The following is a 26824-nucleotide window of genomic DNA, read 5'->3' on the forward strand; positions in this document are numbered from 1 at the left end:
CACTTTTGGCATGTTCTCCAATGGATCTTCTACAATTAACATTATGTCATCTGCAAATGCTCTAACCTTGTATGAATAGTCCTTTATTTTTATTCCTCGTATTTCCTCGTCTTGTCGTATTTGTATCATCAGAATCTCCAATACTAAAATGAACAACAATGGAGATAACGGGCAACCTTGTCTTGTTCCTTTACTAATCGTCAATTTCTTGGTCAGTTCATCATTCACTACAATTGCTGCAGTCTGGTCTCTATAAATTTCTTTAATTGCTCTGATGAATCTTTCTCCCAATTGTAGCTTTTCCATAGTGGCAAACAAAAAATCCCAGTTTAAATTGTCAAACGCTTTTTCAGCGTCTACAAAGAAGAAACCAACCTCTTTGTCACAACGCTTATCATAATATTCAATAGCATTGATCACTGTCCTTAAATTGTCTCTTATTTGTCTGTCTGGCAAAAAGCCTGCTTGTTCCTCCTCTATGACTTCCGAGAGCCACCCCTTCAGTCTCTCCGCCAATATCTTCGTAAAAATTTTATAATCATTGTTAAGTAGTGATATAGGTCTGTAATTTTTCACGTTAGTCAAATCTTGGCCCTCTTTTGGGATCAATGATATATTCGCTTCGCTCCAAGTGTCTGGAATTCTTTGATCCCTAAAAACTCCGTTCATCACCTCTTTTAGGAATGGTGCCAGTTCGTTGGCCATTGTCTTATAAAATTTAGCCGTAAGTCCATCTGGCCCTGGCGCCTTTCCTAGATTTGCAGATTGTATTGCCTTACTTATTTCCTCATCAGTTACTTCACTATTCAACTTATTTCTCCAAGCTTCCGAGATCTCTGGAAGTTTGGTTTTCTCCAAATATGATGCTATTGATTCTTTGGTTACTTCTTTTTTATTATACAGCTTAGCATAAAATTTATAAAAGGCTCTACTAATGGTAATCTGCTCCAGGTACGTTTTATTTTCTTCACAGATTTTATTTATTATTTTCTTTTCCCTTTTCTTCTTCAATTGCCATGCCAAATATTTCCCAGGTTTATTAGCACCCTCAAAAGCTTTTTGATTCAGTCTTTTAAGGTTCCACTCCAATTCTTTATTACTCATTGCTGTTAACTGTTCTTGAAGAATTTTAATTTCCTGATGTATTTTCTTTTTCCCTGGTCTCTTTTTTAACTGTATTTCTTTGGCCTTTATTTTCTCCTCAATCTCTTGTCTTTTCTCCTCTTTCTTTTTCCTTGCTCTGCCATTTAAGTCCATTAGTATGCCCCTTACAACCGCCTTGTACGCGTCCCAAACTTTACTGGTTGGTACTTCTTTATTCACGTTATATTGTATAAAAAACTTTGTCTCTCTTCTCAATATTTCCATATTTTCACTTTCCTGTAGCAAGTCCTCATTTATTCTCCAGGCTTTCCTTTTTCTCCTTTTTCCAAATTTTCACATAATTGGATTGTGATCTGAGCCTACCATCGGCATTATTTCTACCTCCTTAGTCCATAACGCTAAGTCCTTTGAGGCCCAGATCATATCAATTCTTGATAATGTAAGATGCCTTGCAGAATAAAAAGTAAACTGTTTGGTTTTAGGATATTCTCTCCTCCATACATCTTCGAGAGTCTCTTGTTGAATCAACTCAAAAAAAAGCTTTGGCAATAGTCCTCTTTTCTTTTGTGCTGTTGTAGTCTTTTTATCTAGTTCCAAATCTGTCACTCCATTAAAATCTCCAGCAAGAATTATCTGGTCATATACAAGATCGTCTAAATGCTTCCTTAAATCCTCAAAGAAGCTTTCCTTTGCACCGTTAGGTGCATAAAGTCCGACTACCAACACTCTCTTTAAATTCCAATTACATTCCACCGCTACAAATCTAGCTTCCACATCTCTCATAACAAATTTTGGCTGCAGCTCCTCTTTTATGTACAACACCACTCCTCTTTTTTTCTTGTTAGAGGCCGCTACAAATTCTTTGCCCAATTTTCCAGATTTTAAATATTTTACATCCTGTTTTCTAATATGGGTCTCCTGCAAACAAACAATATCACATTTTTGTTTTAGTAGCCAATGAAAAATATTTTTCCTCTTATTCGGTGAGTTTAGTCCATTTACATTCCAAGATAATACATTACACTCCATATTCATGGTTTTGTTGGTAAGTCTTTTTCATTGTCCTTGATAAATCTCTCCATCTCCCCCTCAGATCTGATGCGTTTTTTTGCCCCTCCAAACTCAAAGGACACTCCTTCCAGTAACTCCCATCTGTATCTGATATTCATGTCCTTCAAAGTTTGAATTAGCACTCTATATTTTTTCCTGTCCAGTAACACTGATCTGGGCAGTTCCTTCATTATGATAATCGTCTTGCCATCAATCTCCAATGGATCTTGAAATTGTTTTGTCACAATCCTCTCTTTCATGTTTCTAGTTGTAAACTGCACAATCACATCCCTTGGTAGTTTCCTCTGGGTTGCAATTCTCGAGTTCACACGGTACGCCACATCTAGGATAGCCACAATTTCCTCCTCCTCCTTCCCCAGGTAATCAGCCAACACCTCAGTCATCTGTTCTTGCGCTGACTTCCCTTCCACTTCTGGCAGACCACGAAAACGAAGCTGCTTCTCCATGTGTTTAGTTTCTGCAACTGACATCCTCCCCTTCACCAGTCTCATCTCTGTTTGTTGCGTTTCTATTAAATTCTCCATCGCGTCTTCTACTGTTTTAACTCTCTGCTGTGTTCCTTGTAATTCACTACTAATCGTTTCCACGCCTTTTTTCACTTCTGACAGCTCCGACTTTACTGTCTGTGTAACTTCTTTGACCTCTTTAATAAGCTCCAATTTCGTGTCCTTAAGTTCTTTCATCATGTCTATAAGCTTTTTGTCCAAATTTTCTATTGCCGATTGCCACTCTTTTTTCGACATCGTGGGGCTTGCTTTAGCTCGCTCCCACGAATCTGCTCTCTTCCTTAGCTCCGTGGCGTGTGTTTAAACGTTTTCCTTTTTTTCAAATGTCCCAATCTTTGCCAAAATTAATTTTTTGTATCCAAAATGTCGGGCGTCTTTTCTCTATGGTTTCTCTATGTTATTGTAATCCAAGATGGCCTACTTCCTCTTCCGCTGAAGCCGCGACCCTTCCCTTTTCAAAAATGGCGATTCCCTACTTCCTGTCCGTCGGCAAGGGCCGCTTCCCTCCGGCCACTCTATTGTTGTTACGCACTTCCTGTCTCCCGTCTTCCCACAGCAGGTCTCGCGATGGTGTCTTTTTCCCACAGCTCCAAAACCACAGGTATTCAAAACAATAGTCCGATTTTTGCAATAACTTCTTTAAATTTAGTCTCTTTTAAAATACAACTCCTGCCGAGTCTTCACCTCCTTTTCACTAGTCTGTTGCAGTTTAAAAATCTACTTTCTTTCCTCTCTGTTTTTATCAATCTGTCCCGTTTCGAGAGATAGCGATCTTTACCTTCTCTTCAACTTTCTCGGGTTGTAATCGCTGTTTCGATCTTAAATTCTCCTCTCGACTTCCCTCCCCGATCGAAGCTTGGGTATGTAGGTCTTATGCCAGCCGAATTGGCCCCAGAACTGCCGCAGAGATTATAGCCGACCCGTCGCAAGGTGGGACCTCAAGGATTGGGGGGGAGACTCCTTGAGTAGAGCCCCCCCTCATCCGAGATCTAGCTCACCCTAGGGTCTTGAGCGTTCTTTGCCTGCTCCCCGCCTGAGAGCAGTCGGCCGCGGGTTATTTTCACCCCTCCGGCCGGTTAAAACGGCAGTCCGGTCAGCTCCGCAAATGGAGCTGCGTTAGACCTCCATGAATCCCAAACCGTCGGCATCATTGGATGCCCTCAAATTCTAGTATTATGGGAGAGGGAGAAAACGTTCTCTCTGTCCACCCTCTCTACCATGTGCATATTATAAACCTCTGTTATGTCGTCTCTTTTCTAAATGGAAAAGTCCTTAACTCTTGAGTCTTTCTTCGTAGGAAAGGGGCTGTAACCCCCTAATCATCTTGGTTGACATCTTCTGTACTTTTTTCCAGCTTTGCAATGTCCTTTTTGAAATATGGTGACTAGAATTGTGTTCCAAATGAGGCTGCGCTGTAGATCTGTAGATGTGGTGGTGGAGAGTGCCCTCAAGTCATAGCTGACTTATGGCGACCCCTGGTGGGGTTTTCATGGCAAGAGACTACCAGAGGTGGTTTGCCATTGCCTGCCTCTGCAATACTGGTCTTCTTTGGAGGTCTCCCATTCAATTGCTAACCAAGGCTGACCCTGCTTAGCTTCTGACGAGATCCGGCTCTCGTCAAGGCACCATAGATCTATACAGGGGCATTATAATGTTGGCCATTTTATTTTCAATCCCTTTCCTAATAATCCCCAGCACAGAGTTTGCCTTTTTCACTGCTGTGGCACAATGGGTCACATTTTCATTGAGGTTTCCACTATAACACCAAGAGCTCTTTCCTTCACAGTCTCAGCAAGTTCATACTCCTTGTCAGTCTATGGAAGACAGGATACTTTGAAGTTGACTCCCAACCCTTGCAGCAAGAAATCCAAGCTCTCTTGAGTAAATGGGTCTTTATTGAGATATCATAGGCTTCGCCATACACATGTCCATAGGTTACACAGAAGCAATTAGAGGCGTCTGGCTGTACACCGGTCTCTTGTTAAGAATGATCCATTGCGCACAGGATACATTATATCAACCCGTTCACATGTTCCCCCACCCCTCTGGCTCTCCCAGCCGAACACAATCAGGAGCGGGGCGGAAGGAGCTGCCCCAAGGCCCCTGTGGCGAGCCATCCGAGATAAGGGCTCGCCCATCCTGGAATCTGGAAAGCAACAGGGAGCAGGTGCCAGAGCCTATTGCAACATATCATAAGTTGAATAACAATATGGAGGGACAGTGGGCAACAGACCTGACACTCCTTTAGCGTGTTCTTAAATTGGGGGGGGGTGTTACAGTGTGCATCACCTTACACTTACCTACATTGAACTTCACTTGCCACATTGTTACTCAGGCAATTTGTGGAGATCCTCCTCTTTACAGTCAGCCTTGGTCTTTACCGTCCTGAATAATTTTGTGTCATCTGCAAACTGGGCCGCTGCACTGCTCACCCCCAATTCCAGATCATTTATGAACAAATTAAATAGCACCAGCCTCCCCATGGGACCACACTGCTTCTCTCCGTTGCAAGAACTCTCCATTAATTCCTACTCTTCCCCTGTAACTCAGAAAGACTTTCATTGGCTAGTGATAAAATATCCCGAATTCACTGTTCTTATGTGGGTTTCTGCTCTGCTTTACATGTTTCTATTTTAACATGATAGGTTCAGTATGATTACCATGGAAACCCTTTAAGTCAACTTGGAGTCTCCAGATGGTGCAGGACACCACAGTTCGACTGTTACCGGGAGCTAGGCTGAGTATGCATATTGCTCCCATTCTGCTGTCACTCCATTGGCTACCCATCAGTTACCGGACTCAATCCAAGGTTTTGGCTATTGCATACAAAGTCCTTCATGGCCTTGGCCCCTCATATCTGCCCTCTGCCCCTAAGCTTTGCCATGGTCGCTTTGCTCATCTGCAAATATCACCCTGCAAATGAGAAAAATTGGCTGCTGCCCGTACACACACTTCCTTTATTGTGATCCCCACCTTATGGAAAGGCCTGGCTGAAGAGGCCAGGAGAGCGCCCACTCTCTTGGCTTTTCACAAACTACGCAAAACAGAGAATAGTTTTAAGTGGGTAGCTGCAATGGTCTGCAGTAGAACAGCAGGATTTGAGTCCCGTGGCACTTGAGAGATCAGAAAGATTTTTGGGGTATGGGCTTTCAAGAATCAGAGTTCCTTTCTTCAGACATGAGTAGGAATAGTGATCCCTGAGCTTTTACATCTCAACCAAAAGATGGGTGGGGTGTTAAAAGGGAGGGTGTCAGGATGTAATAATAATAATAAGTGTGCTTGTAGACTCTTCTAGACAGATTAGTGCCTCACCTGGAGCGGTGAACTAGTGTTATTATCCCCACAATACAGCTGGGGAGCTGGGGCTGAGAGGAGTGGCTTACCCAAGGCCACCTACTGAGCTCATGGCAGGAGTGGGATTCGAACCAGTAGAGTGCTGATTTGCAGCCGAACCACTTAACCACAGTGCTACAGCGGTTCTCATGTAAAGGTACAATGCAGCTTGTTTAGAAGGGAGGGGTATAGCAATGGAAGATATCAAGATGTAAATGTACAATATCTGCCCCGAGCCTGTTTTGCAGGGGGAGCAGAATATAAGTGCAATAAAATAAATAAATGAATGAATAATAAACATGGCACGTTCCGACAATAAAATCTGAAAGTAATAATTTTTTTCCCAGATCCCCAAAGCCTCTTGCTACTTCTGAAGGATTTTGAGGAAGCTCGTTGCGCAGGTAGAAAACGCTCTTATCTAGATTATGGGGCTAGGCTCATATGAGGTGAACCAAATGAGAGAAAATGCAGGGAAATCCCTACAGCTTATTTTTTTGAAAAATAGATGTGAACAGGGCTTTTTTCAGCTGGAATGCAGTGGAACGGAGTTCCGGAACCTCTTGAAAATGGTCACATGGCTGGTGGCCCCGCCCCCTGATCTCCAGACAATGGGGAGTTTAGATTGCCCTCCGTGCCGTGATGATGTGATCATTTTCTCCGAGGGCAACCCACTGAGTTCCACCACCTCTTTTCCCAGAAAAAAAGCCCTGGGTGTGAAGTAAATAAAGAGTATTCTAGTCCTCTTATTTTGAGGATTAATTTCTACATGTGGAGAGCAGTCGCCATTCCGGAGTTCTACAGGCAAACAGTGTCCTCAGTTTCATATGCTTGGTTCACATCAAGGAGAATGGTGGAGAGAACAATGAGATTGTAATACTGCACGCTGAGATAACGGAATAAACTGTACCACTTCAAACAGCAGGTTGCAGGTTTCAGCTTTGAATATTTCTGCACATAGAAAAAAAATACTCCATGCTAATAGAAAACAAATGCAGCAGGAAGAAAAGTTATATCCCTCTCTGCTTGCTGTGCGGGTTTTTTATTTGCAGAGATCTTTTAGCATAAGGAAACATTCAAAAATGTGCTCTTCTGTGATCCTCTGCATGCAGTCTCACCACCTGAGGTCTCTGCTGTCCCATCAGGGCTGGATCGAGGGGGGGCATGGGGGATAGCCTGCCCTCAGCGCCGCCAAAGGGGGGGTACCAGGCGCGCGCTGTGGCTTGCTGCGTGGGAGGCTGAGCGCAGGGTTGGAGGCCCTTGCCAGCCCCGCCGATGGGGTGGCTGGCTTGCCGTGTGCGCAGGACCTCCCAGCCCTGTGCTCAGCCACCGGCGTGGCAAACCAGCTGCCCCAGCTCACTCCCTCGCTGCCAGCTCCACAGCGCACCATGCGCTGGGGTGGCTGGCTTGCTGTGTGGGTGACACAGGGCAGCGGGGCACATGAACTGCACAGAGGGCCTCCTAGTCCTGTGCTCAGCCAGCTGCATGGCAAGCCGGCCGCCCCAGCGCACGGTGCGCTGCGGAGCTGGCGCCAGCGGCAGTGGCAGTGGCGAGGGTGTGCCCTGGGGCAGCTGGCTTGCCGTGAGGGTGGCTGAGCGCAGTGCTGGGAGGTCCTGCGCACGCGACAATACAGCCGGCTGCCCTAGCACACGCCCGCGGCACCGCCAACTCCACAACTCACCAGGTGCTGGGATGGCTGGCTTGCTGCGTGGGCGGGCACGCCTCCCACCCTGCGTGATGACATCACGAAAGTGACATCATCATGCAGCGCTGGGAGTGCTCGCACACTGTGCACGCGCACAGAGACCCGGGCAAGGGTTGCACTGCGCGCCCACGCCCCTAGATCCGGCTCTGCCTCCCATTCCTCTGCCTAACTTGCTGCCCCCCACCCCGTTCCTGGGTCTAACTTGTTGAAGGATCTAGCTCTAGTAGCACAGGAGCTCCAAAATGAGAATATTGTCCTACTCATTTTGCTCCGGTGCTTATAAAGAAACACACTTGCAGGGCCAGTTGGTTTCTGGGATTTCTATACACTGATTGTCCACAGAAATCAAAACCCAATTACTTCTGCCTTCCAGCACTGGATAAGAGACTAGCGTTCCATACAGCTGTTTCTACACAGCTGTTTCATGTTGCAGATTGTAATGACTCTCACTGCAGTCTGCTGCCAAAACCGCAAAAGCTGAAAATTCGTCCCATTGCTACCAGTCTGATTTCGCACAGCATCGCCAATGACTTTTTCATACAGCTCTTAAAAACGGATGTGATCCTTTGCACTCGCAATGTGATTGTTATCTTTCGGCTTGAAGTGGAACAAGCTTTTGTTGCAGGATGGAAGGAGGGAAGGAAGGAAAGTAGAATTTGTTGAATTTGTTCTTGGACTTGGTTGGTATTTGCCTTCCCTGCTGATTGGGTGGTTGGTTCAGAGCTCTCTCGTGTAATATGACGGATGACAATCAGGTCAGGTGCAATAAAAATGCTTTAAAATGCTGTTTTATAGTGCTTTAGGATGCTGCTAAGTTAATACTGAAACTGGGGCAAAAGGTCTTTGGGGCAAGGCTACCAAAACCAGGTAGAAATTTGGAAATTTGGGGGTGGAGCCTGGGGATGTCAAGGTTTGGTGAGAGGAGGGACCTCAGCGAGGATATAATGTTATAGAGTCCACCTTCCAAAGCCGCCATTGCGTCCTAGGGAACTGATCTCAGTACTCTGGAGATCAGTTGTAATTCCAGGAGATCGCCAGGCCCCACGTGGAGGTCGGCAACCCTACTTTAGGGCTGGGGCAGGGTTGGCCCAAGGGTTTTTGGTACCCTAGGTGAACCGTGGCTTTGCCCCCAGCTCAGTTCAATAGAGGGGAAAGCCAGAAGTCTTCCGATTGAACTTGTATTGAAGGGCCAGGACATTTTTTTCCTCCATATTGCTGGCAGCCCCAGACTGGATAGGCCAACAATCTAACTCAGCACTTCCCTTCACTCAGTACGGACTTTTTGGCCCCCTTCAAACTCTGATGCCCTCATTGATCATCTAGGTTTGGCTAGTAGTCAGGCCAGACTTGACAGGTGAAGGATTTTGAGATTTCTGGTTTTTTGAAGATTTGTACTCTGTTAATACTAACGCTACCTGCCTTTGTACATACTGACATCTCACCTGTTCTGCCATATATATATAAAAGGAATGTGATGCTATAAAGCTTCCTGCTGCGTGAGAAAGTGGGGAACATAAAACAATATTATACCAACAGTGTGCTATTATTGCTGTAAGTATGATAGACTGCAGTCTTTACTACTTTTGCTCTAAGTATAATCCTACTGGCTAGATCTCACGTAGTTTAATATGTCTGGTTTAGAATTACTTATGCTGTCTTTCAGCATTTCTTCAACCTGTATTGGCTGTTTTTAAATCTTCGCAAATTTGCAGATACATACCCTATTGCATGTGTATTGAAATGTCTTTGAAGTTGACTGTCCTGTCCCACACTGTGTAATCCACCTTGAGTCTCAGTGAGAAAGGGGGATTATAAATAATGCAAATAAATAAATAAAATACATCTACAGAGAGTTTGTTTATATAGAAAACTTACCTGCTGACTTTCCAACAAACTGATTGAAGTGTCTTACAGCATGCAATCAAATGATTAAAATCCAAATTTAAAACAAACCAATTGAAACTAACTTGAGCAGCAAAAAATAATCCAGCAGCTAATAAAGCCAACGGTACAGTTGCAGAAAGAACACAAACAAGACAAACACAAAGCAGGCTAAAATCAGTGTAAAGTAAGATGGAAAACAGGCCAGAAAACCATAAAACATATTGAAGCAGCCAAGTGAAAAGTGGGATAAAATTCAATTAAAAGACCGAGCAAGCTACAGTTATTGGACCAGGTGCCTGTCAGTGCAATCCTATGCAGAATTATGCCAGTTTGAGCCCATTGATTTAACTGTTCACAAATTAGGTGCCAGGAAAACCTTTAGGGATATCCATTCCAAAGATGGAGGGGCTACCAGTGAGAAAGTCCTGTTCTCTGATTGAGAGAACAGGACTTCCTTACTGACGGAGAACAGGGTTGCTAAACACAACAAAAAATGGTTGGCATTGTAGTTCCTGACGTTTCGCAAGCAGCTGTGGTTGGCATCTTCAGAGGTGTAGCACCAAAAGACAAAGATCTCTCAGTGTCAGTTCTGATCTCTGTTTAGCTGTCTTTAAAATCTTACATTTTAAATCTTAAAGATCTCTGTCTTTTGGTGCTACACCTCTGAAGATGCCAGCCACAGCTGCTGGCGAAACGTCAGGAACTACAATGCCAAGACCACGGCTATACAGCCCGGAAAACCCACAACAACCATCGTTCTCCGGCTGTGAAAGCCTTCGACAATATATTACAACAAAAAATGTTCTTTGGTTATGTACAGATTAAGAAAAAGAACAAGGAAGTGGTCGGCCCACTACAGGAGAGGAAAGTAGAATTTTAACAAGTGATAAAGAGAGGGCAGAACTGACCAACTACTTTGCCTTGGTTTTCTCTTGCAAGGGAAACTGTGGTCAATTTGGCAAACAGAACACATGATGAAGGAAGGGAGTTGCAGCCTAGGATAGGCATTGGGTGGTACGTAAACACCGAGCTTCTTTAAATGAAATCAAGTCCTCAGGCCAGATGAATTGTATCCTAGGAATTTGTTGGTGTAATTTAGGAGCCTCTATCTATTATCTTTGAAAATCCTTGGAGAACAGGCAAAGTGCCAGAAGATTGGAGGCAGGCAAATGTTGCCCCCATCTTCAAGAAAGGGGAAGATGGAGGATCCAGGCAACTATTGACCCATCAGCTTGATGGTCATACCTGGAAATTTTTTAGAACAAATCATCAAACAGTCAGTCCTTGAGCATTTAGAAAAAAACATACTGGCTCTGAGTAATCAGATTACTAAGAGCTGGTATGGGTTCCTCAAGAACAAGTAATGTCAGACTAACGTTCTCTCTTTTTTTGAGAGACTAATTTGGTGGATCAGGAGAATGCTATGGACATAGTTTATCTTGATTTCAGTAAGGCTTTTGATAAGTTCCACATGACATATTGGTAAAATATGGTTTGGATCCTCTTACTATTAGGTGGAATTCTAACCGGTTGACAGATTGAACCCAAAGAGTGCTTGTTAATGGTTTCTCATCCTCTCGGAGAAGAGTAACAAGTGGAGTGCCTCAGGGATCTCTCCTGGTCCCTGTGTTGTTCAACATCTTTATAAATGACTTGGATGAAGAAATAGAGGGGCTGCTCATTAAATGTGCAGATGATACTAGATTGGAAGGGGTTGCAAATACAGTAGAAGACATACTCAAGAAAGGTCATCTTGACAGGTTGGAAAACAGGGCTAAAATTAACAAAATGAATTTCAGCAGAGATAAATGCAAAGTTCTGCATTTAGGCAGGAAAAATCAAAGGCATAATCATAGGATGGGGGAGACTTTGTCTCAACAATAGTAAATGTGAAAAGGATCTAGGAGTCTTAGTAGATGATTCACTGAACGTGAGTCAGCAGTGTGATGTGGTAGCTAGAAAGGCAAATGTGATTTTCTGCATCAACAGAAGTATAGAGCCACTTGAAGTTATGGTGTCACTTCACTCTGCTCTGGTTAGACCTCATTTGTAGTACTGTGTTCAGTTTTGGTCATCACCATTTAAGAAGGATGTTGACATGCTGGAATGTGTCCAAAGGAGGGCAATAAAGATGGTGAGGAGTCTGGAGATCAATTCCTATCAGAAAAGGTTGAAGGATCTGGGTATGTTTAGCCTGGAGACAAGGTGGCTGAGAGATGATATGATAGCCCTCTTCAAGTTATATGAAGGTTTGTCACATAGAGGAGTTGTGCTCTGTTGTCCCAGAGGGTTGGACCAGATCTAACAGGTTAAAATTAAATCAAATGTTACCCAAATAAGCAGTCTCCTAATTAGGTGGGACAATTAGCTTAAAGGAGACAAGCGAGAGGGGGTAACTCAGATTTTCCACCTATGTTTACAGGATCATTCCCTTAGAGAACTCTCAAAATACAGCCAAATGTTCAACTGAAAAGGTTTTATTGAAAGAGAAATAAAAGAGCAAATGTACTAATATCACACACAGCACATATGAGGCTAACTAAGAGGAAATCAGGGTGGAAAAGGGGAGAAAGCAGTTTCAGGGAAGGTTATAGTTAACAGTTTCAAAGATAGAGGTCCGTGGAGGCAGCAGTGAAACGACCAGCATTTCATGGAGAAGAAGAGAAGGCCCAAATGGATTTGGGGGCATGTTGGAATCCAAAGATACACACACACTGGTGGATAGGGAGTCCAGATATAGGGAAAAACACTCCCTGGGGCAAGCTGACATCTTTGCCCCCAAAACAATGACTTAATGGTAATGAGTTGGGAGAGGCTTAATGGGTCTACCTGAGGTAGACTATAGATGTAAATGGTGCTTGATGACCCTTTGAGTACCAGATGGGAAAAGCTATCAAGTTTGATGAATAGTGTTAAGTGGTGCTTAATCAGGGTAAATGGGTGAGGGGGAAGTGAGGCAGGGCGTGAAGGAGATTAGTCAGGAGTTTCTTAGAGACCTATTGTCCTAAATTATGCGACTTTCCAGAGCATGGAGGGTCTTTAGTCAGCCAGCCGCCCTAATTCTCCTTCTAAAATATTTTCAGATTCCTACCTGGCCGGCATCCATTTTGTTTTTATTTCAGGCCAGGCAGTGCCTTGCACTTATGCTATATGAGGAAGGGTGTTTATGATTTTATATCTATAAACTGCCCATCAGCGAGAGGAGGGGACTAACTGCGAACACTGACAGTTAGAGCGGTCCCTCAGTAGAACAGGCTTCTTTGGGAGGTGGTGGGCTCTCCTCCTTTGGAGGTTTTCAAGCAGAGTCTGAATCACCATTTGAAAGCAAAGCTGATTCTGTGACTCAGTATGAATTTCAGTAGATCACGAGAGGGAGGGAAGGATGGAATGAGTTGGTGCTCAGCTCTTGTGGCCCTTTCTTACATGCTTATTGACACTTTGGGATCAAGAAGGAATTTTCCTTCAGGCCTAATTGATTGGGGATCCTGGAGGTTTCTTTGCCTTCCTCTGGGCATAGAGCAGGGGGTCACTGGGGGAGTGGGGGAGAGCTGTGAATTTCATGTATTGTGCATGGCCTTTGGGGTCCCATCCAGAATTATGTTCCCATGTTTGAGATTAAGATTTTAATTAGCAAGCAGAAGTATCCATGAGGAAATGGTTGTGTAGTGGTTAAGAGCGCGGGATTCTAATCTGGAGAGCCGGGTTTGATCCCCCACTCCTCCACTTGAAGCCAGCTGAGTGACCTTGGGCTAGTCACAGCTCTCTGGAGCTCTCTCAGCCCCACCCACCTCACAGGGTGTTTTGTTGTAGGGATAATAATAACATACTTTGTAAACCGCTCTGAGTGGGCGTTAAGTTGTCCTGAAGGGTGGTATATAAATCGAATGCTATTATTATTATATATTATATAGTGGTGCCTCAGCTAACAAAACTGCAAACTAGAGTTGCCGGTCCTCTGGTGGGGGTGGGGGATCCCCTGCTCCCAGCCCCCCCTTTCCTGCCCGATGGGGGGGGAAGCATGGGAATGGGCCTCCTGGGGTGTGTTCCCCCGGCATGGTGTGACAATGTCATACCCAGGAGTGAAATCATCATGCAGGCCCCAGGAGTGCTCCTGGGCTTTACGCCAGGCCAATTCAGCCCATTTGAGGCCCCAAAGCTCAGCTCAGAGCTCAGGAGCACTCCTGGGGCCTGCACAATGATGTAACTCCCAGAAGCGACATAATTGCGCTGCGCCAGAAACACACATGCATGCTTTGTGCGGGCATGAAAATATCCTTCAGGTTAGTGCCTCGTTCCTCCCCCTCCTACGAGGAAGGTAAGGGGACCTGGCAACCCTACTGCAGACATTTGTAAATACGAAAATATTACCGGGGGGTGGGGGGACCCACAAGGACTGCCAGGGATCACATTTCCTAGTTCTCTCTCTTCCTTCTGCACGTCTTCTTTGCCCGATCTCCCCTCTAAACCCGCTTTTTATAGGAGCTGCTGAGGCTGCCTGCAACCACAAAGTGCAAGACAAGCGCTTTTGGGGAGTGTGTGTGGATGCTGAGTCTTCAAAGCGACTCAGCAAAACACACACAATAAGTGGGACAAGGGCGGGAAAGACCGGCTGTGTGGAAACGGCCCCTTGCACTCGTTCCTACCAAGAGAAATCATAAGATTGGACTAAATTTGGAAGTGTTTGAAGCCCTTACTAAACCATGCTGCCACTGGGGACACTTGCGTGACAGAATTCCACAAGCCCAGGCAGCTTCCGTGCATCTACTTTTAACATTGCATGAGAGAGAGACGGCCGGAGGATTACGAGCAAATAAACGTCTCAAATGATTAAAAGTAAATAATAAAGAGATTATGATTCTGACCGCTGGGGAAGAAAACTGCAGGCAAAACAGACAGTGGGTAATCCTTTCTGGAAGCTACTAGTTCCGTCCGTTTGGAGACAGACATGATTTAAAAAATTTTCTTGTTCAGATGGATAATTGCATTATATTATATTAACCAAAAGGGAAAAACCCACCATAATTCAAGTCTTGTTACAAAGTTAGATTGTCTTTGTGTTGTAAAATGTCATAAATTATTCCAAAAGATGCAAAATGATTGTCTTTCTGGGCTTTCTTGACATGTATGTACATAATGTATTAATTAATTATTCAAATATACAACATCCCAAACAAACATCCCAAACTAATATATAACATCCAAGACATTCTATTGGCCTGGAATATGTTGTGATCATTTTATTGCCTTTATTATTCTAGCTGTTGTAAGGAAGTTCTAGACTAAAACAAAATGTTCCTTATTAGCATAACCTTTCAACAAACCAAGAATAATTGCTTGCAGCAGTAGTGGGATTCCATAGCTAATGTTCTACTGGATGTTATTGCTTTCCCCCCAGAAGACTAATAGTACAGTCCTAAACAGAATTACCTACTCATTGAACTCAATGTATTTAGAAAATTGTAACTTTTCTTAAGATTGCATTGTAAGTATGTGTGATCTGTCGCTGTTATTTGTTGGTTACTTATAGGTTAGAATCTAAATTCACTGTATTGAGCTTGGTGTGTGTATAGGCGCCAGAAGTGACATCACGCATTGACTCCAGAAGTGACATCACTGGTTGACAGCACTGGGCTGGTAGCCCTAATAATAGTGCATAGCTGCCTAATGACATCTACAAAATTACAATATAGCACTGCAAAAAGCACTCTTTGGTGGATTTATGAATTTAGTCTACAGCGTTTTCTACTTGGGCTGTTTTTCATTGTCGAAATGAAGAGTCTGCATTATTTCAAGTTCTCCTTATTTAGTGAATTGCCCCTCCTTTCTCCCTCAACATCCATATAGTCAGAAGCTCTGCGAAGCGTATCGGAGCTTTATGATTATGAGACCCAGCGAGACAGAAATTAATTTCTCATGGCTCAGTTTGACCTGGGCTTTTCAGAGTCACGATTGCAGGAAAAGGGGGTTGGGAGGGTTGTGTGAGGAGAAAGTCTGGGGGTTTTTTGGTAAAGGAAATACAGAGGAAAACACAAATGGCTTGGAGTGAGTTGTTTTGTCGTTCTCTTCCCTAGGAGCTGAGGTTTCTGGTGCCATATTCTTTCCATCTGGATCTCATTTGAGCAATTAAAAGCTTACATGGATCTATATTACACTGTGAGTGCCCAAGATATAAACTGAATGCTCATTCTCCTTGCCTAGTTCAGGGAGAATTCCTCCCCCCTTCTTGCTAAAGTAATTTAATTTGAAGTAGACAATTTACCATACACTAAAAAGAGCATAAAGTGTCAGCAAGACAAGCTGCTATGTGATGCTTTGAGACTGACAGTTTGCATATTTCACACACGGTTGTGTAGCCCCTTGGATTGATTTTTCTTGGAACAGAGTCAGTGGTCTGGGAATTCCCCCTCCACCCATCCAATTATTATAATAGCTTTGTTGATACAAGACCACTTAATCTAGGTTTCCATTCTTGGTAATCTTTCCAATGTTCAATGGTTGGGAAAACCAGAGGAAGAGAAATTGGGTTTTTCAGTGGGGGTGATAGCGGTGGCTTTGTTTAGACGTGACAGCTGGTTGCCAAAATTGGGTTCATTTAACCAGTGCCACTTCACATGGTGTCAAATACAAATTCTGGTTTATCCCCTAGGGTACGTCCCACTGGGAATAGCAGCCAACCACAGCTTTCTGATAAAAGTGGGGCTGCCATTGAAGATTTTTCAGAAGCTTAAATAGGTAAATACGCAGCTGTTAGACTACTGGCAAGTTACAGGGGCCAGTATCATAACCAGTTTTGAGAGCTGTCTTCTGACTCCCTTCAGACCACAATTCAAAATGTTGGTTATCTCTAAAGCTTTACATAGTCTGGAGCCAAGTTCACTGAAGATTCATCCCCTGTACGAATCTGCCTGCTGGTTAAGACCAGTGTCCCATTTCTTATATACTGAAAGGCTGACTCGTACACTGGTTGGGTATGGGTTCCCCATCATGTATGACAGACACAAATTGCATGTTCTCAATTCTCTTGTGTGCTGTGTCCGATTTGGATTGGGACCACAGTGCGTGTGGAGAAAGCTTCAGCCTGAAGTCACTCCACAGTATCAGTTACCGTGCTCAGTTCAAGGTATTGGTTATCACATACAAAGCTCTTCACCAGCTTGGTCCGGCATACCTATGGGACCACCTCCCTCCCTATGTTCCTCCACAGCTGCTTCACTCATCCAAACGGTCTCCTGCAGGTGCCACCCTGCACATGGGCGAAATCAATAGCAGCCCATACACAGGCTTTCTCTGTGGTGGCCCCTACTCTGTGGAACAGCCTGCCTGAAGAGGTCAAGAGAGCTACCACTCTCCTAGCTTTCTGCAAACAATGCAAAACAAAATTATTTAAAAGGCTTTTTACTCAGATAAGTGTGCTGTATTGTATGGAGGGGGTCTCAGATGATTTACTAATGAGTTAGGGACCATAGACTTCACCACTATGTTGTCTTACGTACTACCCATTTACTTTAAATATGTGCCCCTATGTGCTACCTGTTCTTCATGTTGTCTGATCCAGAATTGCTCATGTTCTGTTTCAGCATTTCTTCAACTCTGTATCTGATTCTTGCTAATGCTATACCTTTGTAAACTTGTATTTATTTACCCTTTATTTATGGAAATGTCCTTGATATTGACTGTACTAATTTAACACTATGTAATCCACTTTGAGTCTCAGTGAGAAAGGCGGACTATAAACAAACACACAAACAAATAAAATGAATGTATTGTCGAAGGCTTTCACAGCCGGAGAACGATGGTTGTTGTGGGTTTTCCGGGCTGTATTGCCGTGGTCTTGGCATTGTAGTTCCTGACGTTTCGCCAGCTGCTGGCGAAACGTCAGGAACTACAATGCCAAGACCACGGCAATACAGCCCGGAAAACCCACAACAACCAAATAAAATGAATGTTGGGGGTGTGTGCTATTTGACCTGTTGGGGAAACCTGTCTGTATCCCAGGGAACATTTAAGCTTGCCTAGCCAATGAAGGGGGGGGAGGCTGATACCCCTTCTTCATGTGTGCCACTGTCCCATTCTGAATTAGGCACCCTTCACAGAGGAACACTGCTTGCACCCCCCTCATTCTGATTGGTCAGCTGTGGAACTCTGTCTTCTGAGGTAAAAATCAGGTCAAGGAAACTGCAGACAGTTGAAGAAAGGCAGTACAAGACTTCTGAACAAGGATTTTATATAAAAGTCAGTATGGCAATTGAGTTTTTAAATGTTCATGGGGAGATGGTGCATGACCTTTCTAGAGTCATTTTGATGTGAACCTCTCACATGAACCTGCCAAAGTGCCCACCACACCACCCCTCCCTCAGTCCAACTCCACCTCACATCTCTCGCCGCCATCACCTCTTACTGCCCCCAAGAAGCCTCCTGGCAGATGTCATGCGAGATACACCAACACTAGATGGAGTTTAAAGTAGTTAAATACTGTAGCAAAGCACAGGTATCAAGCTAGTATTGTATACGGAAGCCTGAGGTTGAGAGTTCATGCTATGTCTAAAACTACCTGATGCACAGCAGAGACGAGATTCAAGTTGGGTGACCTGCTGTGCTGTCTCCTAGACTCATGTGAGAAAATGATTTTTCAGTATTCTGAAACTGAGACTTCAGCATAACCTGAGGCTCAAATGGCATTTAGTGTGTTTAGAATATGAGTGGTCAGGTGTAACATAAAAGGGAGGCATAATGCATACTTCTTCCTGAAAGAATGCATCTTTCTTGAACTCCAGGGCACCCGCTGCTACTGTGCAGTTATAAGGACGGTCTTTGTAATCTGAGCTGTGTGTAAATAATCTCATTCACGGAGCAGCACTAAAGCTAGTTAAAACTCTACCAAACAGTAAATGGAAGAAATGGAATCGATGCAGTGCTGTCTTTTTATTGATTTTTATTGGATCAGGGCCAGGAGAGAAAGGGGGATTTAATCCTTCCTCTCCCAAATGGTTTCACTAATTGACCCCAACCCGTTTGACACTCAGTATGAGTCTTTTTCTTTTTCTCCTTGTTTGAAGGACTGTATCAGCAGAGGGGCTCCAGTTTTGAGCTGCAAAAAATTCAAAAGTTAAAGGCCTTCTCTACTTTCCATGAAGCTCCACATGTGGGTATAAAATGTCCGTAAATTGTATTGGGAAGATCCAGTCACAAGATCCCCCATCATTTTGTCTGTTTCCAGCTGCCTTCATCTTGATGGCTGATCATAGAGCTGCAGTGGAGTCAGTCTGTTCCCTGGTGGTGTTGCATAGCACTTTTTGATCTTTTAAAGTAGACAGCATATTTTATTGCAATGATCCTTCAAACAGCCCTGTACAATTTGAACGGAGTACGTTCCCAACTCCTGTTCTTAGCCATGATGCTGTATCTGTATCTCCTTGGATTAATGGATGGATTAATTAGTGATCTCGAGTGCAGGCCTGTCTATTTCCCTTGGCTTTGTGCAGATGTAGAATTTTACCAGACAGATTTCAGCTTTCTAATAATCTCACCTTTCATTTGGAAGAAAGAGCAAGGTTCCAATCCTTATGGCTGCAGAGATAGGCTTGATGAAATATGAGCAATCCCTAGAACAGGAGTGGCCAAACTGTGGCTCAGGAGCCACATGTGGCTCTTCTAGACATATTGTGTGGCTCCCGGAGGTCTCTGAGTATCGCCGTGGCCATACATTTTATTTTAGTCTCGTTTATTTCCCTCCCTCCCTTTCCTACCTTTCCTCCTTTCTTTCCATCTTTCCCTCCATTTCCTCCTTTCATGTCTTTCATGTTCCTTCCTTCCTCCTTTCCATGTCTTTCACGTTTTCAGTAAAAATGTTGGGGTTGCCAGGTCTGACTCAAAAAATATCTGGGGACTTTGAGGGTGAAGCCTAGCAAGGATGTGGCATCACTTTTATGATGTCACTTCCCAAGCTCCACCCCTTCTGATGATGTCACTTCCAGCATACTGCACCAAAACCCCACCTGCGATGTCACTGTCAGGACTCTTCCTCAAACCCACTTCCTCATCTGAAGTCACTTCAATGCATCATGTCTTGCGGCTTTCAAACGTCTGACGTTTATTCTATGTGGCTGTTACATTAAGCAAATTTGGCCACCCCTGCCCTAGAGCATCTGTGAAGCTAGAGGGAGCATGTGTGTGCTGGGGGTAAGGATGTCACTTACCTTGTACTGGTGGCATGCTCACTGTTTGCGCACATGCAAAGCGCATGTACGCTCTGGTGCCTGCGTGATGAGGTCACTCCCGGAAGTGACATCCTTGCACTGGCTCCTGCGCTCCATGCAGGGCCAGTTTGGCCTGTTTGGGGCCAAAATTGGCCCCCCAAAAAGCGCGAGAGCACTCCCATGGCCAATGTGACAATGTCACTTCCTGGGAACGCACGTGCCGTGCGTGTTTCTGGGGTGCCTGCCAATGGCAGGTGACCTCCAGGAGCTTGCCACCTCCCGCCGATTGCTGGCAGATCGGCAGGCAAGGGGGAAAACCCCTGGGAGTTTGCCCACCACGGGCGGGCACCTGAGAATCCTAGTCGGGGGGAGGGCTGAGCAGAATACAAGTTACGGTATTGGGCTTTAGCAGCTCACTGATCTTTCCCAAAAAACTGTGTGTAATGAGCGGTTATATTTTGTTTTTGTTTTAAAAACAAGATGATATGGTAGGATGATTGAAATTGAAAACTCTTTTGAAAAATAAGTATTCAGATCAGTTCAGAGTCCATTGCGCAACATGGGTCATAGCGGACCAGTCCACACAGTCCCTTCATTCTTTCAATATACGTTGCAGGATTAGTCTGCCGTTGAAGGAACGCCTGTAGCGCAAGCTGCTGTGAGTTAAAATGTGACAGTATGGGTTTAGATGGATGGATGATATGGCTTGGCATGCAGTACTCTAAATGCCCTCAATTTGGTGTTAAATGGGTCCCTTATGTCTGAAACTGACATTACTTATTAAGCGAAGGAAGCCTGAAAAATAAGCACTTTGGTACATTCCCTTGTGTGCTGCAACTCAGTCTCCGAACAGTCTTACATCTGCTAAAGTATTGAGGCTAGCCACAAGTCCACAGTCAAGCATTTACAGGGCCGCACAAAAAGAAGAAAAATCCTCTTGACTTGGTAATACCTTTTGCAGCTTCAACTGGAACTAAGGGCCGGGCTAGATGTGCAGGTTTTTTAAGAGTTGGATCTGCATTCTGATGCCATTTGGGCTCTCCTTTATATTTTTAACAGCCGTTCCCCAAAGATACTGAGCGGCTGCAGGACACAGAGGACAGTTGCTGCGCAGGTTGCAGTTTGCTCTTTTTAATTGTGTCATTATGGTGTCAATTGTTAGCAAGGACAGATGGAAGGGCTGCTGACACCTTAGCCCTGCTGAAATCTGGCAACATAGCCAAGCCTCACCCACCTGCTATGACTACAGATATCTCTAAACAGGAAGAAATTGGCTTGTTGTCTACTTAGTAAAACTGACTTTAAAGGTTGGTTTAGATAGGCAGCCGTGTTGGTCTGCAGTAGAACAGCAGGGTATGAGTCCAGTGGCAACTTAGAGACTAGCAAGATTTTCAGAGTGTAAACTTTCAAGAGTCAGAATTAGAGTTACCAGTCCTCCGGTGGGAGTGGGGGATACCCCTCTGTCCCACTTGCCACCACTTCTGGCCATTGGAGGGCAGGGGAGAGAAGCATGGGGAATGGACCCAGGAGCACTAGATGCACTCCTGCATGCTCTGAAGCTCTTCCTTGTTGCGCCGGGTATAACGTCATTCCTGGTGCAGCAAAGAAAGGAAGGCCCCTGTGGGGGCTGATTTGATGAAAATCAGCCCCCAAGGTAAGTCCCCCTCCCACGTTCTCCCCCACAACCTCCCTGTCCCCCATGTTAGGCTCCAGGGGACCTGGCAACTTTAGTCAGAGTTTTCTTCTTCAAGCATCTCAAAAACGTACACTCTGGAAATCTTGCTGGTCTCATATCCTTCTTACTTCGAAGGTATCATTTGGGAAAAAAAAACGGTTACTTCATTTTGTTTCTGTTCTAATTCAGCATTTTTAGGAAAAGAAAAACTGCAAACAGGCACTAGTTTTCTAGGATAAAAGCCAGATAGAAGAATTTTTCAGAGAATTATTCACAGTTGTCGGAACTTCACCTGACCATTACAAGTTGTAATAATTCGTTATGTTTTCTCAACTGATGCTTTTTATTATTTCACAATAGCAGCTAAGTGGTTTGCTATTGCAGTTAGTGTTAATAGCAGTGATTGTGCTTCACTGAATAGAAAGGTGGAGGGGAATAACTCTTGTGAAAAAATATCCACAAAGGTTTGGAAAACTAGAATGTATTTGTGTATCTGTTGTCACAGGAGGACTGTTCCATACGGGCTGTCTAACTACAGGGGTGGTTTCCGAGGCAAAAGGTCTGTGGGGCAACATCGCAGGAGCGCACGTTCATCAAAATGGCCTCCGTCACGCTGCTCGTGTACAGACAGATGTGACAAACAGTGCATGCGTTTTTGCACAATGGCTCAGGGCAACCAATGGTAAGAATTTAGTTTTCCCCTGTTCTGTACAAATCTGTTTGATTGCTGCTGCAGAATTTGGACTGATCCAGCAAGACTGTACTTAAGTTTATACTCGTACAAAACACAAAAGTTGGCCCTAGATGAGCTTAGTCTATGAAAGCCCAGTCCACAATAATATTAATATTTCTTATTGTTGTGGCATCATGACATGGCGCTTGTTGAGTTTAGCAGAGCTTGCTTATTGTAGAATTGTTGATGGGGAAACAACGTCCATGCCTTTGAACAATGGTGGATGGCAGCAGAATATTTTGGCTGGAAGAATGATGTGGGGATAGACAAGTGTTGTTTTAATGTAAGGGGGAAACCCTCCATTTTTTTCCCTACAGTAATAAGGAGCTATTGGACAGCTCGGCAGAAACGGAGCCCCATCGAGAAAAAGACCACATTCCTAATCAGTAGCCCTGGAGAATTCAGCTGCTTCTAAGCGGAGAGGTACAGTCTGTGTTTTATTTGTGGGTGGTGGGTAAAGATGTGCACTTGGATATATCTGGTCTGAATCTATATCTGGAAAATACCTTATCAGTATTTCTGGGTGGAAATTTGGTGTCTAGAGCAATATTTGGCATGCTCGAGAGTACTAGTATCTGGGTCTGTATATTTCCAGAAATATTCAGAAATACCTGGGGCTGGCATTTTAAGGATCCCAGACCTGCTTTTCCCTTTAACAGGCTTCCTGGGCACTGGGAAGGCAGCTTTTAGCTGGCTGAGTCTTGCCTGGAGCAGGGAAGGTGACGCCTGTGCAGTGCAAGCCAGGTGTAGGGCCCATCAGAGCTGCAGGTCTGGCTGGCTCCTCTGCCTTTCCTCTCTTCTTTTGGTGGAGGTGGTCCTTTTCCAGGGCCGTGTTTTCCTCCCAGTCTGCACCTCTGCAAGTAGGATGGTGGGGGTACCTTGTTAAAGGACCTGTAGGATTGGACCCTTTGGTTTAATTCGCTTGAAACTTAGGAGGAGGGGAGTTATTAGTAGACAGACAGCACTAACTCTCCTGTGATTTTGATGTCATGTGGTTGAACACCAGCCACTCCAGCCCTCCCCTCCCCTCCAAAAATGTCCCCCTTAGGAAATCTTGGCAATCTCTTGATACTACCGTATACTGGTATTTGTGCCCTTCCTAATATATGAATCCAAAAAATAACATTTTATTTCAGGTGCATGTCCCTAATGGTGGGCAGTGGTATATACAGAAGACCATTCAGATTACTTGCCAAGTCAGATTTTTTTTCCAGGATTTAATTTTTTTTTTACCAAGATTCCAGAAGCAGGCATGGAAAACCTGGATGTGTGCACTTTAAAAAGATGTATTTAGTTCTCATTCTCTCCTCTTCCCTCCACCAAACCCGAATTAGTTTGCCTCAAGTACATGATACTGCCTTATTGGTCTAAAGCAGGGGTGGCCAAACTGTGGCTCAGGAGCCACATGTGGCTCTTCTAGACATATTATGTGGCTTCCAGAGGTCTCTGAGTATCGCCGTGGCCATACATTTGATTTTAGTCTAGTTTATTTCCCTCCCTTTCCTCCCTTCCTCCTTTCTTTCCATGTCTTTCCCTCCCTTTTCCTTTTTTCCCTTCCTTCTTCCTTTCCATATCTTTCATGTTTTCAATAAAAATGTTGGGGTTGCCAAGTCTGACTCAAAAAATATCTGGGGACTTTGAGGTGAAGCCTAGCAAGGATGTGATGTCACTTTTGTGATGTCACGTCCAAGTCAAAGGTCAGGTGATGGCTCTTCCCAAGCTCCACCCCTTCTGATGATGTCACTTCCAGCGTACTGCACCAAAACCCCACCCCTTCCTGTGATGTCACTTTCAGGACACTCCCCCAAACCCCCTTCCTTATCTGAAATCACTTCAATGCATCATGTCCTGCAGCTCTCAAACATCTGACGTTTATTCTATGTGGCTCTTACATTACGCAAGTTTGGCCACCCCTGCTCTAAAGCTTAGCATTATCCACTCTGACTGGCAGTCGCTCTCCAGGGTCTCAAGTAGACATGTGTCATATCACCAAATACCTGTTCCATCGCTTTTTAAGCTGTAAATGCTGGAGATCGAAACTGTGACCTTCTGCATGCCAAGCAGATGTTCCGCCACTCAGCCATAAGCCTAGCATGCGTTATATTAGCGTCTCCTTTATCTCAGAAAGGGGCATCCAAATTCAGCACCTTGAAAAGCAAGCAGAGCACTTTTTGCTGGCAGGAGGGATCTTCCCTTAAAACAGGAAGCTTGCCAACCCTGCTTGTGTTCAGTGAAGGCTCTGGGTGTGAGAAGGAAGTGCCACTGGGAGTGGAACAGAATTATGGGCTCCAGCCCACTGGTGGATCATGAGATTTATTTATTCTGTAATTGTCAGTCTATGGAAAACAGGATACGTGGAATCTGACTTTCCCCCTTGCAGCAAGAAATCCAAGCTCTCTTGAGTCAAGGTTCTTTATTGAGAAAGCAAATTATAGCGTATATATGTCCATAGAATACACAGAAGCAATAATAGCGTCTGGCTGTACACAGAGCACTTGTTGAGAATGACATAAAGAATGCTTGCTACACCGTTCCAGCCCTTCCCTGTGAGCCCCCCACCCTCAGTGCCCAACCAGCTGGGCATAGTCTGTGGGAGCAGAGGAAGGAACCGTCCCAAGGCCGCTGGGGCGAGCCATCCGAGATCAGCGTGCTGTCTTCCCAGGAGCTGGATGGCCTGTGAAAAGAATCTACACACAAATACATAGGTGGATTGCAAAACTAGTGAAGATGGAGGGACTGTGGGCAACAGACCTGACAGTAATTAAATGCACTTAAGAGCAATGCCCATTTTTATTTACAGATTTACAGTGTTTTTAACCTGATATTCCTTACAGGGTGGCTCTTCATGCAGTTTTGCATATATGGAACCTGGAACTTCCACTCCACAGAGCAAATCCATCAATACATGAACAGCTGGACAAACCCTTTATTGTGTCCAATGACTGATACTTAATTGTGTGTTCTGTCAGAAGATATGAAGCCAAGGAGCTACGACCTATGCTATAAAACTCTTCCAAGGTGGACAATTGTGGTCTAATTCTCCAATGGATTACTTAGAAGTAGGTGCTGCCTTTTCCATGAACTGGTGCCATTCCTGGACAGCTTTGTACTGTTCCGTACTGTTCTGCTGAGAGTGTTCTATCATCACAGAGGGCACGGTGACCTTTTCCTTCTGTTTGGGAAAAGAACTTTTTTTGCTACTTTATGGTCAAAGCAGCCATTTCAATGTACAAGACTTTCTGTTGTACACAAGATAGGGAAAAAATACCGTTTCACTCGCTTGCTTTCTATGTGTTTTGTGAATGTCTAACTTTCTGCTGGCAGTTATCATGGGAGAGATTGGTGCATAAAAAAAAATAGATATATTGTGATGCCACTTTTATATACAAATACCAGAAAAATTCCTTTTATATTTTTCTAATCTTATGCAAGCATTTCTATTGTATTGTATATTCAGTGACCAAAGAATTTAATTGAAAAAATATCTATGCAGACCTAAATATGAACAGCTGATATTAATATCACTATAAAAATATAGCAAGCTAACAGTATACTGTGACCATTTCATAGGCTGTTGGAGCACCAATTATCCTTGCACTGGAGTTTTAAAATAGATCTACAGGCTGTACAGAGCTATTGGATAGGACTTAAGAGAGCTGTCAAGTTCGTGAGTGGAATGCCAATTTATCCATCCAGTTTCTGCTTTTTGAAAAATTGATGTACTAATAACATATTTACTAATTCACCTGTAATTCAAACTACTAGATGGGCTGGTTGAGAAAAAACAGCGGAAAAAGCAGATACCATTACAAAAGCTCACAGTTGAAGAACAGGCAGTGCAGAAAGATGTAATCTGTTTTGACACAACCAATGATATGGGCCCAGATGGATCTTTTTGAATGAATTGGAGGCGTGTTTATCTTAAGAAGGCTCTAGGAGAAAATCCGTCCAGTGGCTTTTGATCAAAGAGAAAGAGAGAAAAGAAATTCACCATTAAAGGGTAGTTTTACCAGCATTTGTGAAGGAAAGCATTGGAAACCTCTCAAAGGATACTTTGGTTTTTTTAAAAAAAACTCGGAGATATTTTTCTATAAAAATATATATTTTACTAGAACACAGATTGGAAACCACAGTGAAGACTTTATATAGACTACATACAAACTCTAGGGCTCATTTCACTCCCCCCCCATAAAGTTCTGAAAGAGGTAATGGACATTGTTTGGAACAAGAAAGGAAGAGATCTTTGTCAAATTTTATATATATATATTATATATTATATATTATATGAATATATTACATAAATAAATTATTCTACTTATAAAAGTAACTAAGTATCCTTGTTATCATATTTATGCAAGGTGCCCATAGGTGGGTCATAGAGTCCTCTTGCTGGATTATTAGCAGCTAAAGAGCTGGATGGAACTGCTGCCAGTGTGCCTCTGAAGAGTCAGTGTGCCTCTATGGAGTCCATGCATGTAGACTGAGGGGAACAGCAAGATGCTGTGAACAGTCAAAGGTGGAGAGGATTCCTTTTTAACAAAGCAGCCGAAGAGACTTTGGCAGTTCTTCCTGTCATGTGACTGTAATGTTATGCGACTTCCTGTCTGAAATCAGGAACAA

General features: G+C 43.9%; 1 protein-coding gene across 1 annotated transcript in view; it reads left to right on the top strand.

Annotated features, from left to right (window-relative positions):
• Positions 1-26431, top strand: part of EDN3 (endothelin 3) — a 50009-nt gene extending 23578 nt beyond the window's left edge. The window contains exons 3-5 of the mRNA XM_054981228.1: positions 21977-22153; positions 22522-22627; positions 25039-26431. Of these exons, the coding sequence (XP_054837203.1) occupies positions 21977-22153; positions 22522-22594 (250 nt within the window). The 3' untranslated portion in view covers positions 22595-22627; positions 25039-26431. The remainder of the gene's footprint in view (positions 1-21976; positions 22154-22521; positions 22628-25038) is intronic.
• Positions 26432-26824: the final 393 nt, after the last annotated feature.

The sequence above is a fragment of the Eublepharis macularius genome, chromosome 5, assembly GCF_028583425.1.
Source record: "Eublepharis macularius isolate TG4126 chromosome 5, MPM_Emac_v1.0, whole genome shotgun sequence".
NCBI classification, from domain to species: domain Eukaryota; kingdom Metazoa; phylum Chordata; class Lepidosauria; order Squamata; family Eublepharidae; genus Eublepharis; species Eublepharis macularius.